Source organism: Labrus bergylta, chromosome 7 (assembly GCF_963930695.1).
Source record: "Labrus bergylta chromosome 7, fLabBer1.1, whole genome shotgun sequence".
Lineage (NCBI taxonomy): Eukaryota > Metazoa > Chordata > Actinopteri > Labriformes > Labridae > Labrus > Labrus bergylta.
The window spans coordinates 26986887-27000640 of record NC_089201.1 but is presented as its reverse complement, the minus strand read 5'-3'; the positions used below and the strand labels follow the sequence as shown (position 1 = coordinate 27000640).

General features: G+C 40.2%; 1 protein-coding gene across 3 annotated transcripts in view; it reads right to left on the bottom strand.

Annotated features, from left to right (window-relative positions):
• LOC109982231 (FERM domain-containing protein 5) overlaps positions 1-13754 on the bottom strand; it is a 58792-nt gene that overhangs the window by 9843 nt on the left and 35195 nt on the right. For 2 of the 3 annotated variants that reach the window (XM_065957233.1, XM_065957232.1), the window contains exons 2-10: positions 8819-8923; positions 7028-7070; positions 6066-6144; positions 3854-3951; positions 2944-3067; positions 1778-1865; positions 1554-1642; positions 805-868; positions 606-697 (exon numbers count right to left, since the gene is read on the bottom strand). In XM_065957233.1, coding sequence (XP_065813305.1) covers positions 606-697; positions 805-868; positions 1554-1642; positions 1778-1865; positions 2944-3067; positions 3854-3951; positions 6066-6144; positions 7028-7070; positions 8819-8923 — 782 coding nt within the window. The remainder of the gene's footprint in view (positions 1-605; positions 698-804; positions 869-1553; positions 1643-1777; positions 1866-2943; positions 3068-3853; positions 3952-6065; positions 6145-7027; positions 7071-8818; positions 8924-13754) is intronic. The other variant, XM_020631365.3, reaches the window with a different exon arrangement.

Below are 13754 nucleotides of genomic sequence, written 5' to 3'. Positions count from 1 at the left end.
AGATATCATTATCACATGCCTGCTTGGATTTTGTCCCACTGAATCTTTATTGCAGTGAGATGTTAATAAGAGGGAGGCTGAAAATATATGATCTGCCACTTAGAGTCATTGAAAGGTCACATCATATAAGCTCTATCAATGATGCTGCTAAACTCTGCCCTTCCTGTCCCATCTGCTAACCTCCAGCATACATCCTTCACTGCCTGAGTCATCAGCTGGACTCATTATTACACTACTCCTGGGCCTCTGAGCTCACATGCTGTTTTTTTTTTTTTTTTTTTAAATCACCTTTACTGAGCAGGAGAGAACAAAGGGGACTCGCACTTTTATTAATGGTTGGGACAGGGGAGCCATATCTCAGAGGGAAGGAGGCTGAAGTGCCTGCAGTCTCGTGCCGGCACACTCTCATTCAATAAAGGTCAGAGGCAACTCACACCTCATTTTCCCACTGACAGACAACCTAGAGGGAAGGGCTTTTGAGGACACGGAGTTACTGTACTGTGACAGTAACCTTCCCGAGAGCGCTCAAGGATGCAGAGAAGGTATGTAAATCATCATCGTTTGACAGATGAAGATGAGATGATGGAAGAAATGTGTAGGCTCACTTATAGAAAGCTTGGTTCTCCACTCCGCACTTCCAAAGGTGCTTGCAAGCCTCTGGTGTGGGTGCAAAGTACGTCAAGATGATCTTTTTGTCCTGCACGTTTAAAATGAGAGAATGTGCAGGAAAATAAAACAAACTGAGACAGAAACCGCCCCCCCCACCTCTCTCATTTACAAATGTCCAACATTTCCTGCTCTCACCTCCTTCTGATTTGCATATACATTGAAAGTCTTGCCTTCAAACTTCAGTTTGGTCACCTCGTTCCTGTGCAAGATAGAGAGCATTGCAACAGTTACACACTTAAACAGCAAGCAGAAACAGAGAGCCACAGGCTCTTTAAATATTTATGACGAACACTTTGAGATCACATAAACAGCCACGGAAATCTGTGTTTGCCTGACAAAACAAATAACGGATATTATTCCCTGCAGACAGGGAATGGAGAGTGGGGGTGAACATGAGCACTGCTGAAGGTTAACCAAGAAAGGCTGAATAAAAACTGCAAAAATACAAAGTCTGACTTTATAAATGTCACAGGAACATTATCAGTTAAATACAAACAGAGAAAGTGTTGAATAGAAATGCATAATGTAAACATTTTCCATTCTTAATAAAGCATCTTGCTCACTTCGAATCAGAGAGCGTCTGATCAAGCAGAGGATATGAGTATCAAGCTATTGTCCTTGTAAGGAGTCTTGCTGGTTTAATTAGCCATCTGTTCTCATGTTAGCTGCAGGCTCTTGTCACAGGTAGAAGCAGATGGATGAGATTTGTTGACTGTGACTGTACAACCAGCTATACTGCAAATGCTGTTTCATAGAACAGCCTGCATATAAAGAGTCAAATCAGGTAAATGCTCGTTTATTTATCTACCCTTTTTATATCCTGAAGCACACAAGGGGTGTGCTGTCTTTGTCTCAAGTAGGAAAATGTTGCACATTTAGCTCACCATCTGAGAAAATGAACTCGCTTGTTTCCCTGAAGAACCACAAAACCAAACGGTGTGAAGGCAAGGAAGGCTGGGTTCCCAGACACATCCTGTAAAATGTAAAAAAGATATACGACTTTAAAGCACAGATTAAAAGTCAGGCATCCTGTACTGTACATCCTATGAGAATACGTTTCACAGAACATTTTTTTTGTTTACTATCTAAAATAGCTCAGAAGCAAAACCTTGCATGGATGTGGATCAACACCATATGTCTCCAGCATCTGGGCTTTCTGTAGGAAATTTCTCTCTGATGTTTCAGGTGTCTGTCCGCTGAGAGGAGGCAACAACACACAGAACATCTGCGTCAGCACATTCTGAACATATAAAATGCAACATGAAAGTCAGAAAAGGCCAAATGCTTCTATGGGAAGCACAACAATTTGAATATCAATGATCGGACACTTCATCAATGCATAGAGACAGATGTTAAACCAGGTGAATAAAAGTATGATATTGTTTATAAGAGCTTCAATTCTGTGCATAAGGCCTGACAAATCACAAGTATTCATGAAGTAGTGTGTTCACATGGTGGTGACGGAAAAAGAAACCACTAGTGGGCAGCAGAGACTCATGGCTTCCTCTCAAACTCCTGCAGCATCTTTCTGGACTTCTATTGCCCTCTATTTTGTGGTTTTTTTTTTTTTTACTTTGTTACAACCTGCATTGATTTTCAAACTCACATCACTGTTGCAAATTAACATTTGAGTAGGTGAAAGACAAATTTGAGTTCATTAAGGCCGAGCTGTCAGTGAGAGTTTCAGTGTGTTTTCCTGTGTGTGTTCCTGCATGATTCACATTATCTGTATGAACTCTCTCCCACAAACCATCCATGACACTAACTCTCTCCCCACCTTCAAATCACAGCTCAAAACACACCTTCTTAGATTAGCTTATTCTGTCCGACCACGCACTTCTTAATATTGCTGTTTTTGTTTTTATGTAGTAGATTGTGTTCTTGTTTTTACTTACTGTTTCACTGCCGTCTATAAGGTGACCTTGAATGATGTTTATTGTTCTTATTATTACTTTCATAAAATGCTATGCTTCTCTTCCAGATTATTTGGAGGCTATTGGACCCATCATTAACAACTGTAATAAAGGGCAGGTTTTGCTAGAGCTATTTGAGTTGATATTGGAGAAGAGAGTGCTGCTCAAATAAGCGAGTGTAATCTGTCGGGGGGGGGGGGGGGGGGGGGCAATTGAGACCAACAGTGCTTCATTCCTGAAGTCAATTACATAAATGTCAGAGCTAGTCTGAGTTTGTTCAGCCAATGAGTGCAAATTCACAGGTATGAGAACAAAAATAAGAATTATAGTAGAGATGGCAATTCAATAACTCTGCTCTTACATCAGCTCTGTTTTGTGTAAATCGGCAATCCGACGCTCCAGCCTCTCCGAATGTTTAGGGAAGAACTGGAATTTGGAGCTGTAACCTTCAGGATGCTTCCCAGGGTCATAGTCACCAATCTCAGCTGGAGGAATGATCAGAAGAAAACATGAATGTTTAAAAATTCTTCACAGCAAATAGTGTCAACATTGTTTTGAGCGAAGAGGTGCATTTGCTAAGGGGGACAAGCAGAACATGTCGGGGATTATTTCTGTTTCTTCACGCTACAACGCACTTCCTCAGATGACCCTGACGCTGATGTCTATCTGCAAGGAGGAGCTGACCAGGGAGCCCATCTTTAATTCATCAGCCCCTCCTCCTGAGGACCTGCCTCTCTTCAAACACAGAGCTATCTGTGATGCTAGCTCTGCCGGGCTACCTCATGTGTTGTTTCGTTTGTTTACATCTGTGCGTATGTGTGTGTGTGTGTGTGTATGTGTGTGTGTGTGTGTGTGTGGATGGAAGGATGATAAGATGGCAGATAACCACATCAAAGACTTTATAAATCAGTGCTAGCATTCTAATATTAATTCAAGGGTGTGCTGCTCTAATTAGCATACAAAGTACAGAATAACTATTCTGTTTCTACAAGTTATGGGGCCGATATCAGTAAGGAAAATCACATCAATGTGTTCCTAGATAATCTTATGTGTGGATAAAAAAAAAAAAAACCCTGCAGGCATATTCTGTGAGGAACACCATTCTGTGTATTCTCACTATCACCTAATCCAGCTTGTTTCTCCTTAAAATCAATTTGCTTCGCAGGCAGTATTTATCCCGTTGGAGGTGAACAGGACACGCCAAGGCAGAGGTCACGAGCGCAGTGGAAGAAGAGTGGTGTAAGTCATTTCCATCTGTCACCTCCTATTACCTTGAAGGATGTGGGCAGCCAACATGGCTGCGTCCGAGGTTTTGCACAGGAGCCGACCGTGGTAGAGGTCTCTCTTAATTTGCAGGAAGACAAGATATCTAAAGAGGAAAAAGGCAAAAATCACAAATAATGTGACAGACCTGCTTGTATGATTACTGATTATATTTATGAATACCCTAAACCACTCATCCAGTTAGGTTTTTTTGGGGGGTGAAACACAGATGGAATAAAACAAGTTGGAGAAGAGAAACAACAAACCTGATAAGCCTCAAAGGCTGTACGGTTCTCGTTCCCTATGGGTGCTTTGAATATTTCTTTTTGATTTCGCTGAAATTAGGGTTTTGTTTGGGGGAAAGGAGGATAGGAAGGCCCTGAGGGAGTAGATGCTACTGACACTCTGTTTCTCTTAAAGGCTCCAGCCTAGTTTCAGTCTCCTCCAACCAATCAGCTCCCGATGCAGGAAATATTCTCTGAGACGACATCGGAAGCAAATATCCTGAAGGTAATGATTGCAACAATTACGATTATCATTACAGTTGTTGCTATTGTTGTGTTTAAGAACAACACACTCATTTGGATTCTTTGTTTACAAACCTCCAAATCTCTAACAGAAAATACATTTGTTTGATTGTTTTTCACAATCCTGCAGGCAGACCTGCATGCTTTTATCGAGGATATTTCCACACATGCTAAAAAAAAAACACTTTCTGTGTGTGAGATATGCATGAAGAAGCTGCTTACTTTGCACATGTTGTTCATACTAAAGCAGGTTCAATCATAGACCATACATATTAATGGCCAAAGTGACATCACCCATCTGTTACTGCAACTTTCAGTCAACCTAACGACTAAGGCTAAGAGCTGGAGCTGAGGCAGGTTTTAAGCTTTAAGCCCTAACTATGCAGAACTCATATATCCTTCTTAAAATCAAAAGAGGAGTTGAAGACAATAACTTATCAGAACAAAATCGTTTTTTTTGTACCGCGGTGTAAACATGTTAAATTCTGCAACCTGAACTTCCTCTGATGGCCACTTGGCGCTGGCTCTAAAGACGAGTCAATCTCAATTATCCCCCATGTCAAAACTTTGCAGCAGAAATGAAAATGACAATAACCAAGCAAAAACACGCGTCGTTCATTTTTTCCTCATGCAGCAACACGGAGGAGGGTGAACTAAGAAAAAACATCTGCTTCGAATGCATACCTGACGGATAGTAATTCTATGGAAATGCTGCATGCTTTATGTGTTCTCTACAATTTTCATACTGCATTGATTTGCTGCACAAGATGTCAAGAGATTGAGCCTTGGGATGTGATTGATCATTTGCCCTCTCCCTCCCACCTTCCCCTCTCTGCTCTGCCCTCTCAACTCTCATCATCATCATGTATCACTCTCTCCCCCTCCTCACCTCCCCCTCACCCCAGCCAGCCTTGATTTGCCCTCTTTTCCTTCACACTCCCAATCATCCCCACCCTAACACAGCCTCTTATCTCTTCTCTCCGCTACTTCATCTCATTACACCTTAGAGAGAGAGAGAGAGAGAGAGAGGGAGAGAGAGAGAGAGAGGCCTCCATGCCCGCTACTCATTGATGAATACAGTAAATTGTATATGCACACATACAATGTAACAGCTTCCATTGCTGCCAGATAACGCAGAGTGTAGCAGGCTACGTGCTGTTTACTGTTAGATTTATTTGGTCACTTTCACCTTTCTGCAAAATAATATATAAGACGTATGTTACAAGTGTATTGCAGGGCCCCACTCAGAAAGAATACCTATCGGTGCAACATTGTTGTATGATGTTGCTTTTAGTGTATTTTCTTTTTTGCGATCCGAGGGAAGGCTTTTTACATTTCTCTCAGCTTCACAACTCCTCTTGCAAACTGTGCTCTGTGTAATATTTATCATAATGTTTTAGACAGTACTCAGGCATTTTAATTATGAAGGCCCATAAATAATGTTTCAGACGGAGACATGTTTGCTCTTTCTAAAAATGTCGGAGCACAGTCTGTTCCAGAGGCTGACGTGAAAAAATATCAAAACAATGAATGAGGAGAGGGGCTATTCACAGGTCAAATAAATGCAAAGTGAAAGATTTGCATATTTTCTTTCCTTTTTGTATTAGCTTAACTGGCACAAGGCTTTTTGTTAGGAGGATTAGAGAGTCCATATCAACCTATCTGAAGTGGAAGAATCAACAGGAGGTCATACCGAGTGATTTCCTCCTTGAGAGCAGCAGGCTCAGGAGGGTAGAACTTGACTCTCAGACACATGGTGAAAGGAGGCTGAGCTGCAGGGAACAAACGCAAAACAATTAAGGGAGGGACAGGAATCCTTTCATTGTAAGAGATCAAACAATTAACAGAAGATCGAGGGGAAAGACAGCAGAAGTGTTCAGAGACTTCAATGAAGGTGAATTAGAGGATTAAAAAGACTGCAGACCATTTGCTGTTCTGTGTCAGTAATTATTGATGGACTTCCACTGTACTATCTTATGCAGGCATAAGATAAGGAGGTCTAATGTGAAGTCTTCAATGCTAACAGTAAACATTCAAATATTGTAGTGTAAAAAACAAGAAAGTTGCACATATGATGAATATTCTAAATATTGCAAATGCTACATTATTCAGGTGCTTTACTGAAAACATAGAACAGTGTGACAGACTCCATTAGAAGTTGAAGATCTGCATACAAAATTAAAAGTGTGGAGGTATTAACAGAAAAATGTGCTTACAGTATTTAAAAGTTCAAATACTGCAGACAAATGGCCCCTGTGAGTGCTTTTATGTTATGTGATACATATTTCATTGTTAGCATTTGATATTGGGGTAAACTTATCCTCCTCATGTTTTAGGTGTAACTCATTCAAGCTATAAAAACATCTGTAAACTGACAGGAGTTTAAAAAAAACTAAATAGCTGCCTCTAAAAATAAAAAGTATAAAGCTGAGTTCAAATAAAATATCAGTAACTTAAAGTTACAGTTCAAACCATCTGGCCACCTGAAAAGCTGTAACATTTGCAAAACACATTTGACCTTTTAATTGAGTTAATAGCTTAAATTATTGATCAATCATCAGTGATGTATGATTTGGATATAATACTACATATTATTTACTCATAAACGTCAGTGCAGACGTTGTTCTGAGGAAACATAAAAATCAAAATACTTACATTTCATTTGCTTTGCGATTGACTTTGTGACTTCCAACCAGTGCTGCATTAGAAAAAGAAAAAGTGATAAGTCACACAAAAACCTTGTTACAGTAACATGTCATCACTCAGCTGACACTTTCAATACCAGTTACCAAAGTGTTCAGTTGTTACTATTGACAGTTTTCTTAGGAAACCTGCTGTTACAACAGCATCACTTAAGCAGTATGAGTTTATTTAAAACACCTGAGAGTAGGGCCCCCGGATTAGACAATGATCTCCTCCTGCTGGTGGCAGATACACATGCTCTGTGTGTCAAAGGCCTGATTCATATTCCTCATTCCCAACATTGGGAGCATTTATTTCTCTCCATATTTCCCAGATTCCCTTCTAACCAGCTCCACCCACCCACAGCAACAACCACCAAAATAGTCCTGAGTGACAGCATAGGAAATGCAGCATCAGCAGGTCTGGGCTCTTGTCTGCGAGGACTACATCATGATCTGTGAACATGTGAATACTTCATGAATCAAGCAGTGCTACAACATGCCTCCCTGCAGAAGAGCCTGATGGAAGAACCGAGCTGACTGAAGGGCAGCGTGAATAAGAGAAACTGAAGAACACAACTTTTCACTCTGGCCCCACAGTCGTACTATTATGCCTCCAACTCAATCGAATCCAATCAATATTTAAGTATAGCCACACATCACAGCCATGTGAGTATGAAGTCATTGTAAAATGTTTTGGGAAATGCTTCTCTAACCATTAGAGCTGAGGCTTAGCAGAGAAGACTGATGCCACCCTCATGTCTGTGTGTCAAATTAGTAATTGATTAACACGCCGGTAATGCATCAAGTTGTTTGATCCATACACAAAGAGAAATGTAAAGGCGAGGGGGTTATTATGTTTATATTATGCTAGGCTAACCACATCCAGACTCCAGCTACTTTCTACATGCACAGGCACGACAGTGGAGTAAAGATGTTTTCATTTCCTATCGTCAAGAAAGTGAAAGAGGGAATACAGTATATCACAGCACTGGTTAATTTAACAACCTTTACACCAAACCGCAGAGAATAAAAGTGAGCGTCATACTGCGATAATTATGTTATAATTGAACAAATGCAACAGACTTAAAAAAGAATAATACTTATAATACATTAATTGAAAAAAGTAGGTAACAGCAGTGATTTCCCTGTTTCCACCAAGCGGTCCAGTTCAGTCCAGTTCGGTACGGTACACATTTATTGGCGTTTCCACAATCAAAAGTTGGGAAGGGTACCAAAATAACTGGTCCGTACCATCCTACTTCTTTGGTACCATTCTGTTGTGGTACACCGATCCGACCTTAAAGGTTGGAGTTAAGAGACGCTGCAGTACGTTGATTGGTCTAAAGAATCTTTACTTCCCGTGCGACAGCTGTAATAAAGGACAAACACAAATCGCTGCATGTTTAAATATCCTGTGGATTTGGAAAGAGTCATTTTAAGGCTGTTTTTTTTTTTTTTTTTTTTACGACTTATGTCAGCGCAACCTCGGAGATGCAGACCTTCCTTGTTCACTGAGTCACGTTCTTCTTCTTTGTTGAATTTATTGGCTGTCTACACTATGTTGCGCAGCTGTGATTCTGTGATGTGTAAGGGTTTACTGACCAAACCGTAGCAAACTGTACTGAACCGAGCCTTACCGCTTGGTGGAAACACATTCTTTAGAAACATATATTAAGAAAGTGACAATACATGCTCAAAGGCCTGCACACAAGATCTCCTGTCATAGTGTCACACACACACACACACACACACACACACTTACCCGCTGCTTGTCTGGATCAACATATCTGATGCCAAAATAGTCTTTCTCCAGCAAGTTGAGGTGATGGCAGATGAGGTCAAACAGATACTGTCCCTTTGCATCCCGCTGTAAGAGAAAAGAAGAAAACTCACATTTAGCCAGCATGCCCACGACAACAACTCAATTGAACATGTTTTCAAAAAAAAAAAAAAAAAATCAACAAAGAAAAGGCGCCGTCCTGAATGAGAACAATTCCTGCGAGCAGAATGTGCTTTAGATTTCTTTTGAACCATGCCAGAGACGTCTCAGATCCATCCAATATTAATACACAACCATCTGAGGTGTCAGGAATAAACCCCATCCGCAGCTAAAGAGGAGCTTAAAGAGAGGATGAATTAAATATTCTGAGATCTCACGGGAGGTTTGGATAATACTCTTCATTGGACCAGACATCATGATGAAGCCTCCCTTAGAGAAACACTAGTGTATATACTCACAACAGTGTATCTGCATAACCCCCCTGAGCATTCAGGCTCAAAGCAGAACATTTGGATCAGACTGGAACTGATTTCCTTGTCGAGAGCCAACAGTAGCACATAATAGTGTTAGAAACGCCCCAAAGCGAAGGAAACACCTCTCAAAAGATGACAGGACGGAAACATATTTAGTGCTGCTTTTAAACGTAATTTTTTGCCTTTCCCCTCTGGAGTTTTAAAAACCTGTGAGGGAAGCAGATATAGAGTAAATACATTTAGAGCACATCTGTGCAGCAAGCCTGGTAGAGTATGTGACAGTCGTTTGACTCATCAGGTGCCACACTGCGCAAATGAACGTCAGTCACAACAAAGATCAAGGGGGGAAGTAACACAATTCAAATGTTTTTTTTTATTTAAAGAAAAACTGCTTTCTCAAACCTTTGAAATCGAGCATGTATCAGAGCATATTTCTAAAAGACTGAGGTAAAAAAAAAAGGTGGGCGAGATGAATCAGTATCAGGAAGACGGCAAGCATCAAACCCGAGGACCACTCCAGGGTTGTTAACGTCTCCCACCATACCAGGGAAACATCATGCCCTTGAGTAACATCACAGATTAGTCTCAGTTGGGGATTTTATGCAGGAGTGCCTTCAATGGGTCAGTCAGCGCTCACAAACGCCCATGATGAGTCACTCTGTTAATGGGCATTTGGAGAAAACTGTCACAGTGAACGGAAATAAGTTTTTAAAGAGTATAAGCTACTCCTCTTGAAAACTTTATACGAGTTAAATGTAGTTGTTGTGTGTTCCTGATTATTTTAAAGCTGAGCTGATTCATATTTGACACATATACCAGGGGTCAAATGATTATGTGTTGTGATTTGATGCCTGTAAGAAACATTTAAGTATCTTTAAAGCGAATTGTCTTCATATTTCTGGCATCCAACTTCAGTTTTGGTTTACTTGAGTGGCTCTTGTCAACCTTTATCCATGCTCAACCGTCAGTTTTCTGCAACAACAAAAAAAAAGCCCCTCAAAGGTCAATGTGGGCTCCCCACCAAAATGGCATAGTAAGAAATTCAGTGACCAGCATGGGGCATTTCCTTATTGATAAGTTAGACACTCAAACAAAGCTAAAAGGAGTATGAATCTGCTAGATGAACGATGTGTGTATTTTACGTGTTCAATACAAAAAAAAGACTTTGCAGAAAAAATAAGACTTGTAATTGACAGAACGGTTTCTGTTTGTGAAGTTGATGTTCCTGACGGAGGGGGGAGGGGTGAGGGGGAAACTGGTATTGTAATGATTCAGATTTTTTAGACCAGACTGCGGTACTCAGATGAGGAGCAGGAAAATGATATCATAAATACTGTCGGCCGATCAGAGAAACGATGTGATCTGTGAAAAAAGCCTGTGATTTGTGATCCATGCACCTGTTACTGAAACAGCATCTTTCCAACACAATGGTGTAAAATAAGTGCAGAATGAGCAGCCAATACAATTAATCAATTAATAATTTTCCCCCTAAAATCTAAGATATAAATCACCCAGCAGAAGCCATATTCATGTCTATGTCTAACTAATCTCACTTGTTAGATTTGTGATGAGCAGTCATTCTCATCATACAGCATGAAGAGGTCAGCTTAGGTCAAGGTTGGACGACATGCCCCTCCTTCTTCCACTCTCTGTTTGTTTTCCCTGTGGCAGGAGGTAAAAGTGTCACTGCGGTTCTGTTCTCCCTGTCATTCCTCAAGCCTGCAGATAACAGGCACTTCATTAGGACAGAAGCCTGTCGATGCTGATCCTGTCCTTTTAACTCGCAGTGGCTCTCTGGGAACAAATGCTGATAGGAGCTCAGATCCGAAAAGGAATCTGGCCTTTCTCTAGCTAGCCCCCGACGGGCGGTATGGGTCTCGCCACTGTCACTTCCAGATCATTCCCTCCCTGTTACATCACTAACCAATGTGACATCCCTGTTCACTTATAGGGACTTGATAAAGTGAAGAAAATGAGGAAGGAAGGACATTTTTGGTGTGCTCTGGCACATAAGCCCATGTTCATGCTTTGGTCAAGGATCACAGATGCATGAATAAAAAAGTACATTACAACACAATAACAAAAGACATAGCATGTGTGGAGATTTAAAAATGGATGTTTTAATAAGGATGTGTTAATCTCGGCATTCAAAGCTCTGTATTAGCCTGGTGTTTAACTGTAAATATCTAACTTCCTCTTTAAAAAAGCCCTGTGTCAAAGAGTCAATCATGAGGATATTGTTCAGGAATAATCGTTAAAAAGTTTTTCAATCATAAATAAAGTAATTCTCTTTAAAGATTAGAACACGTAACACACAAACAGGACAATGTAGGCTAAAAGTAGTATATGTTAAAGGTGTAAAGCATGTTCCTCTACGTAGATTTGTCTTTGTCTGAGAACCTCTGAGAGCCAAGGGGAGAGACAAAGACAACCAAAAAAAAAACGGTTCTGTATGGAGAGGACACAGTGAGTCAGGAAAGACATCTGCTCTTTTGTGGCGTGGAAAGAGCAAGTTTGTTAGTATTCAACAGAACACCAATCTACCTCCCACCCTCCCCCCCTCCCTTTTCTGGATCCCCAGTGCCCCCAGCCCCCCCCCCCCCCCCCCCCCCCACCTTTGTCTCTGCTCCCTACAAACACAGCTGCATTATCCACCTCCAGTCTCTGTCTAATTACCAGATTTAGGTGAAAGCTAAAAAAAAAAAAAAAAAAAGATTTCCAGAACATTTTCCTCGACTTGATTGGCATCTCAATGAGGCCCAACATGAACCAATTGAAGAACAAATGCATTGGTTTGAAACTTGTTTTCAAACATCCTAAATGCATGATTTAGCTCAAGTCAAATCCAATAACAAGCCACATTTCTCCTTGATCCAAAGAAATATTGTAATAATCTCAGAAAGCATTAAATCATACCCGAGCATCCTGCATGTGACGTATTCACAAAAAGAGTTATAAAAATATGAAATGCACATGATCAATACATCAAGCCTTAAACAAGAAAGTGAAAGCTCAGGTTAGTCCTTAAAATCAAGAATTCTCAAAGCAAGCTTGAGTTAGATGAGTTTGGTTTTTCTAGAAACTAATAAAGCATCATTAAGATCATTATTACTATTTTTCTAGAAACCCATCTTTTCTACAACTTAAACGATTCAGTGTTTTTAATTGATTAGACAATAAACAGAAAATTGGTAACTACTCAGATCATATTTTTTTTTGCAAAGGAGCCTTTCTTCTTTCTCCTCTTCCAGTATCTTCAGTGTGATGATTTACTGCTTTTCTCTTTATCAGGACAAAGTAAACTGAATTTCATTTGGGTTTTTTTTCAACATGTAACATTAAAAAATACCACAAAGGCACTCTGAGACAAATTTGTCACTGTTTTTTTAAACGTCCATATTAATGTTTGATCTAGCAGAGGACCAACAGTTGAATCAATAATGAAAACCATTTGGTTAAATTCACAAATTTGTATGAAATAATCATATTGTTGTTTAATCCCACTGTATGCTTATTGGGACCAACAACATCCAGCAACTATATTATCAACAATATCATATTTGACATGATTATTTAGGTTGGTTATCAATAAAAACAAATGTATGTGGAGTGGAGAGGGCTTAATGCAGTCACCATATTGGTTGAATATTTTTAATCAAGAAACATTTTTGCATTTCATTTCATTTTCAAACAGTTTCTGACAACTACTGTCCAAATATTTTTGGAGATGGCTCAAAAAACAATTAGAAAGATCAACATAGCAGTCCTGTAACGCGTGAGCCAGGGGCCTCAGTATACAATGGACACTTTCAGATTAATCATTAAAATGGTCTCCATGTCACCCCAGGAGCACAGACCATTAATAAAAGATTGAATCACTTTATAGAGAGAGGAGTTAGAACATGATGCCATTGACTGCATGTTTGTGTGTGTGTGTGTGTGTGTGTGTGTGTGTGTGTAGTGTGTAAGGCCAAAGGTACATAGAAGAGCCCTGAGGTGATTTCTTTGGCTTCATAAGTAGATTGCTTTCTTTTGTCTCAGGAGGATGAGCGATTCTATTGGTTAATAAGTCAGAGCGATTCAGACTCCTGACCCAGCTGTGTGTGGAGTTCAAGTCGTGACCCTGCTCGGGAGCAACGGACAACAACTCACAGTCGATAGGAAGCTCACTTCACAGCACATCATCAAATCACGCCTGTTCTTTTAAACAAGCAAAAAGGCCTCTCGGCTGGTTCTTAGAATACATCTCACACCGTAACAATAAAATGAGGCATGTCATTGTGCTATCAGTGCAAAAGAGGCAGCGATCTTAACGACTTTGTGAGTGCAAATACGTTAAAAAATGCAATTAAACTAAATGCTCATCTCCCTAAGGTGTGGGACAAATTGATCAGCATGTGGTTGGACATTTGTAGCTCCAAGGCGGTTCTTAAACAGGGTTGTTA